This window comes from Periplaneta americana, chromosome 15 (assembly GCF_040183065.1).
Source record: "Periplaneta americana isolate PAMFEO1 chromosome 15, P.americana_PAMFEO1_priV1, whole genome shotgun sequence".
In the NCBI taxonomy this organism is placed as follows: Eukaryota; Metazoa; Arthropoda; class Insecta; order Blattodea; family Blattidae; genus Periplaneta; species Periplaneta americana.
The window spans coordinates 118,668,984-118,675,974 of record NC_091131.1 but is presented as its reverse complement, the minus strand read 5'-3'; the positions used below and the strand labels follow the sequence as shown (position 1 = coordinate 118,675,974).

The 6,991-nt window shown below is 33.8% G+C and overlaps 1 protein-coding gene across 5 annotated transcripts in view; it reads right to left on the bottom strand.

Moving 5' to 3' along the window:
• Positions 1-597: 597 nt before the first annotated feature.
• LOC138715292 (acyl-coenzyme A oxidase 1-like) overlaps positions 598-6,991 on the bottom strand; it is a 150,948-nt gene continuing 144,554 nt past the window's right edge. For all 5 annotated transcript variants that reach the window (XM_069848050.1, XM_069848055.1, XM_069848049.1 and 2 more), the window contains one exon: positions 598-3,018. In XM_069848050.1, the coding sequence (XP_069704151.1) occupies positions 2,758-3,018 (261 nt within the window). In that variant the 3' untranslated portion in view covers positions 598-2,757. The remainder of the gene's footprint in view (positions 3,019-6,991) is intronic.

The window sequence follows — 6,991 nt, the reverse complement described above, 5'->3', positions numbered from 1 at the left end:
AATGATCTATTTCAGTATATTACTGCAACATTTATTGGTGTTTCTACTAGAAATGAAGAAAATGATGAGTGTATCCATGATTTTAATTCTCCTTTACCACTTTTGGTCAAAATAACACTAAAGTTTGTAGTAATACAGTGAATTAGATAACGACATCAGCCTTAAAGAAATTGTGACTTTGTTCGTTTTTCCCGTGTACCCTTTATTTGGTTTTGTATTTGTTGGGCTTTATTTTCTTGCATTCTTCTTTTTCGATTTTTAGCTTGTTTACAATGCGGAAAGGAAAAGGGACCTCTTAGAAGTAAATTATCAGGAGAGCTGAAAAGTGAAGTTCAGGTCATAAATATCCCTTTTTTCTTTTTGTTGACCTCTTTTCATTAGTATATTTTCTACCCGTTAAATGTTCAGTTAATTGCATAATTATCTCAGTGTTAGATAGCAGAAAAATCTTATAATTCACAATCACTGCTGCTAAAAGGAACCTAATGTCATAATGGACATTTTACATTGAAGTGACGAGATGTCCCATTTATTCATAGTTTTCTGCCCAAGGGCAGATCCTTTACTGCAAAACCATTTTTAGCTGAGGAATAAAAAGACTTTCATTGTCGATTTATTTTAGCAATTTTTCTTTTCGTATTGTTAGTTTTATGTACATGAATACACATAAGCTATCCAAGAAGTGTACACAGAACTTAAAGTAGCAACAGAAGATATAGACCTTAAAATTAATAATCAGCAAACACAAGTTATGATATAGACAGGTGTTAAACCAATATCAGAACAGCAACTTGACAGTATTAAAGATTTAGGTTTTAACATTGTGAAAAGTTTTAAGTATCTTGGATCATGTATCACAGACAACAATGATCAACATATAGAAGTACAAAGGAGATTGAAACTAGCCAATAAAGCCTACTACTCACTACACAAAATAATGACGAACAATAATATACATTCAGCAACTAAAATAAGGTTGTATAAGGTTTTAATAAGAACCGTTTTAACCTATGGTAGTTAGACATGGAGCCTCACTAAAAGATCAGAAACAGCCTTAAGTAACTTTGAAAAGAAAGTACTTAGGAAAATATACGGACCAATAAAGGTTAATGGCCAGTGGAGGATACGACATAATAATAAGGAATTGTACAACAAATATAATGAATCTGACCTTGTTACTTTTATTAAATTCAAGAAACTAGAATGGGCTGGTCATATACAAAGGTTCTCAATAAACTGAGTACCAAAATGTGCTTACAGCAAGTTTTATGGGGAGCAGGCGAAATGGAAGGCCGAAGAAAAGATGGGAGGATGGTATTAAGGAAGATGCTGAAAACCTGCTTAGGTATCGCTACTGGAGGCTTGCCATGCAAAATAGAAATGACTGGAGGCAGAAAATCAGGGAGGCCAAAGCTCGAACTTGAGCGAATTAGCCATTGGATGGATGGATGGAATACACATACTTATTTTGTATATCATTTTACAGTTGTTGAAAACAATTTCATTAATAATTAAAAAAGTATTCACTTACTTGAATGAAATGATTTTATACACAAAATTTAATTCAAAATCCAAATACGTAAAAATAAATACGGGATGTTCTTTCATAATATCTGGTATATGTTTTTGTCACAATCTGTATATCATCTTGGGGTATATTTAATTTATTTTTTTAAACACTAGCATAATATTGTTTTATTTCCAACTGCATACTTTTTTATACAGGACTTTCATTTCCAAATAGCTAGCCCCAACAATTATGTATTGGAGTTTAAAGTAAATTTCATTTAAACAAAATACACATAAATTTAGATATGAAAGGTGAAGTTTAAAACCAATATTCGTTACATGGCTAGTTTCATTCTTTAACCTTCAGCCACCTCCACTTTGAAATTCCGAATGTTACCCCATATGTTGCGCTATTTCATTTTAAAGGTCGTATAAGTCCCACTCTAAAAAAAAAAGTGGATTTCATCAATCCGTTCACAAGTAAGGTAAAAAAATTGTAGAATAAAGGCGCAAATAATTAAATAAAATTTATTTCAAGTAGATAACTTTATTTTTTGGACTGGTCGTGAAAACTTTGTAACTAATTCAACAGTTCATAGCATAAATAGGCGTCAAAAAATGACTTTCATACTCCATCGGCAAGTCTACTGTGCTATAAAGAAATAAGTGTGTTATATGGCAGTAAATATTTTTAATAGTCTCCCTATGGATATAAAAAATCAAACTCAAAACATAAGATTATTTAGGGCCAAATTAAAGAAGTACCTAATTTCTCACGCCTACTATTCTGTAGGTGAATTCATGACATTCAACAACACTTCATGAATATTTGTCTTGTATTAAGTATTGGTACTAAACCTTTGTGTTGTACTAGTATACTATGTTGTAAAACTCTTCTGTATATATTTGAACTAGACTGTGACTATAATTTAAGACTTTACAGTACTATTAAGATTTTTTTGACATGTTCCATATTCTAGCTGTGAAGCAATATATAAATATCATGAAATGTAAATACATACAATATAATACAATACATCAGTCAAATGGTTAAACTATCAGTTTTCCATGTCAAATATACAGTTTTTTTAAACTGTAAATGAGAGGTAACTTCAATTTATTTTGCCATAGATACAGATTGAAATCTTAATAATTAAAATGAATTTTGAGATAAACAAAGCAGTATTGGACACCAGCTGTTCTTCGTCCTTCTCCTCGTCATTATTAATGACATTTTGAACTCTTAATTTACATACTTGATTTGAGGAATGGTTTAAGGTACTTATGAAACGATTGGTTAACAGACTCTTTATTCAGGGGGCTCTGTGAAGCAGCTTCAAACAGGCGTTCATAAACCTGACCATCCCATGCACCAAGAGTAGATGACAGAGCAGCGTCGTGGAAATCAAAGCCGTCCACAATTCCAACTGCATTGGGTCTCAGTTCTAATAGCAACATCTCCATCCACTGTTGAATGCTGGCGATGTTACTTGACGTCACACTCGAGAACTGTTAACACAAGAATCCGTATCATGAAGATGACACATTCTTTCTAATACGTTTAGTGTTTTGCTACAATTCACTTCTTCTTAATATTACATACAATTGATATTCCTGTCTATGGTTTGATTTCATGTGCTAGCAAAGGAATGACGCAAGCAGCACGAGAACACAGACACGCTTTGATATGTATTGTTCACGATGCAGTGGGTTTCGGATCAGTAGTGATCTGTTGGGTCTACCAAGTCTAGGAACAGTAATCCACCATGGGTCAACTTGCTAAAAACTTTTCAACATTGTGACTGTGTCTAGCCAGACTGAGATTCCGCCTTTTGAACTTCAAGAAAGACTTAAAACTAGAGAATTAAGTCCATGAGTAAAATGCAGAATTTTGGATTAGTTTTATGATTTAGCAAACAAAAACAGGATTGGCTTAGCATGTTAAATGTAAGTATGCAGGTCTACTACATTACTACTCCATGTTGGGAAATACAAATTTGTAGTTTAAAGTGATCCCTATTCGAAATTTCTTCTCAGATAGTATATAGAGAGACTGGAAAATGGTCTCAAATATTACCATAACCATGGTTGAAGTTGTCTGCCAGGATTGAAGTTTGTCACAAACTACAGAGTTATTTTGCATTGCTGTATTAGAATTATATCATATTTAAAATTTCTCTTTTGAGAATTGTTAATAAAACATTTAAAACATTTGGGGAAAAAGATTATTAAATTAATACAATCATAATGCAACAATGTGAAATAATTTTTCAGTAGTCACACACTATCATTGCTCAATGAAAGCATCGCTGCTTGAGTCAGACAGGATTCGGATGGGTTCAGGCAGGTGCATACCAGTAGGGTCCTGACTTTGCTGGGCCATCATCTTACCTGACTAAATCCGGGCAATACAGACCTCTGGCTCAAACTTAGGACCTCTTCTATTTACAATTTTCATAGATGATATCTATACAAGATTAAGTTCTGACCGCTTATTAGGTATTAGCTGATGATTTAAACATCTTTCGTAAATCAATAATAGTCCCTATTGCTGATATTAGCAAACATCGATTCTATTGCAAAATGTTCTGAAGAAAATGATATGAAAAATTCAGCAATAATTTAAATCAAAATAAAATCTACGAAACAGATAGTATTCATATTTCATATAATATAGGCATGCAACTAGAATATCGGTTCTAATGCATTCATTACTTACAGGCTTACTATTTGGAAAAAGAAAGTGTCTATCGAAATTCACATGTAGTGTTTTTAAATCTCTTAATATTCCCTTTTATGAGATAGGTGCCTAAGTTACAGAAGATTTTGATGGAAATTCTGAAGGCTTCTCTTCAAATCCTACACTATCACTTACGTAAACACATACATGTTTTAATTATACAAAACGAGATATTATTTTACTCCCATCAATTATCATTATGTTTTCAAGTTTGTAATTCCAGATCCCATTGCTCAACCTCACTTGAGATTAGATGATTTTGAATAAATCTTAGTAGTACCATACGTCTAATTCACTTTTAATACTTCGCATTAATGAAATCTTAAGCTGAATATGCATCTCTGTACTCTAATATTTTCCTTACTACAACTGACTTGACTAAATTAGAAGGTGTTCAACGCAGTCATGTCATTATATTCGTATAGATTTCTGTCCAATGACTCCAAGAATAATTACGAGAAAAATTGTGATTTCTTCAAATGCCATAGTTTATATTCTCGACATCATGATCTAGACATTATTTGTATTCAAGGAGTGTATTCCGAATCTCAGCGCTGAGCAATCTGATGGCATCGTGGTGTTCTGAATTTCAGCGATGATATCAGGGTGATGCTCCAGCATTGTCGCACCGGTTTCATCAGCTTGCAGAGGTGGTGGCAGTATCCATCAGTCGCCATCAGTGAATCTGACTGGTTCTTGTATAGGGCGGGAATTAGCAGACGAATGACATCGTGCACTGTTGTGTCATGGCGGTGTGTTCTGCTGTATTGTTTGTAATGAGCACAACGTAAAAAAATACGTTAATGGCTTATGAGCGAACATGTCAACAGACCAGTTATTACTACCAGTTCAATAAATAAATTGTTTATGCTCTCTTTTCTTTGAAGGAGATGACAATATGGAAATTTCGCAAAATCCTGCTAATGTAGCACATACAACAACTTATACAGCCGCCATGATAGTCATTGAACCTTCCAGCAGTTTTGTTCTTATTTTGCTGCAATATGACGATGTCCATCGGTCCGGTGAAATTCGGAATACGTTGAAGGCCTTTAAAGATAATATGATCCGTGAATTTTTCATAAACAATGTTAGTTACGTATATTCATATCAAAGGTATGAAAAGTCACAATCCTTTTTACAACAGAAATTCTAAATTTCTTTCCCACTTCCAGGTGTATAAACTGCCAACCTGTATTTATGTAGTAATAAATATGATCTCACTACATTATAATCCCAAATAATGGCAAATATTTAGCACATTTATTATTGTTAGTTATTATTATTATTATTATTATTATTATTATTATTATTATTATTATTATTATTATTATTATTATTATTATGAGTGTTTTTTTTCTGGTTGACTGAGCCAGACTTCAGCTCCTTTTTGCTTTATTTTTCATCACAGAACCGAGAAATGTGTTAATAATTATTTTTGGCATAATTTATCTTTGAACTCCACTTAGGCGTTGAAAATCTTAAAGTTGGATGAAAAGGATGTTAAAAACGACAAATTTCCCACGCAATGGACAGTAATCATCTCCCTGTATGTTTTAATATATTCTACACAGAGTTCCGTTACCTTTTTCTCCAGAAGAAAAGTACTTTCATTTAGTGTTTTGCCCAAGAGCAGGTCTTTCACTGAAAACCCAGCTTTCTCCAGTCTTTCCTTCTTCATATGATCCATATATCTTAATGTCGTCTATTATCTGATATCTTCTTCTACCCCGAACTCTTCTTCCATTCACCATTTCTTCCAGTGCATCCTTCAATAAGCAGTTTCTTCTCAGCCAGTGACCCAACCAATTCCTTTTCCTCTTCCTCTTCCTCTTCCTGATCACTTTCAGCATCATTCTTTCTTCTACATCTCTTTCCAACGCATCTCCATTTCTTATTCTGTCTGTCCACTTCACACGTTTCATTTTTCTCCATATCCACATTTCAAATGCTTCTATTCACTTCTCTTCACTTCGTCGTAATGTCCATGTTTCTGCTCCACTCCATACAAAGCACTTCACTAATCTCTTCCTTAGTTCTTTTTGCAAAGATCTGCAGAAGATGCTCCTTTTTCTATTAAAAGCTTCCTTGGCCATTGCTATCCTCCTTTTGACTTCTTGGCAGCAGCTCACGTTACTGCTTATTGTACACCCCAAGTATTTGAAGCTGTCTACTTGCTCTACTGCCTCATTTGAATTCGCATGTTTATTTTCTATATTTTTCTTCCTATGACATGTTCTTCGTCTTATTTGCATTTACCTTCATCTCATACTGCTCACAGCTGTCACTTAGCTCCAGTAGCATATCCTTTAGTATCATTTCCTCTTCTGCTAACAACGTCATATTATCAGTAATCCTATGCACGTTATTCTTCTTCCTCCTACTATCACTCTTCCCATGTTCTGAAAACAGTTCTTTACTAAATCTTCCAAGTAGATGTTGAACAGGGAAGGTGATAAAGGATATCCTTGACGTACTCCTCCCCCAATTTCACTTCCTTCTGACATTTCTTCTCCTATCCTGACTTTCACTCGTTGTTTCATATAAAGATTACTGAACAGTATTTAATACTACACATACTTTTTTATACTTCTCTAGGTATATTTCCCCGATTGTCCATAGCAGTCCAATTGCATCACTCGTACCTTTTTCCTTCCTGAAGCCAAACTGCTCTTCTTTCAGCTGTTCTTCCATCTTAGGATATAAACATCTATTCAGTATTCACAAGAGAATCTTCGCCGA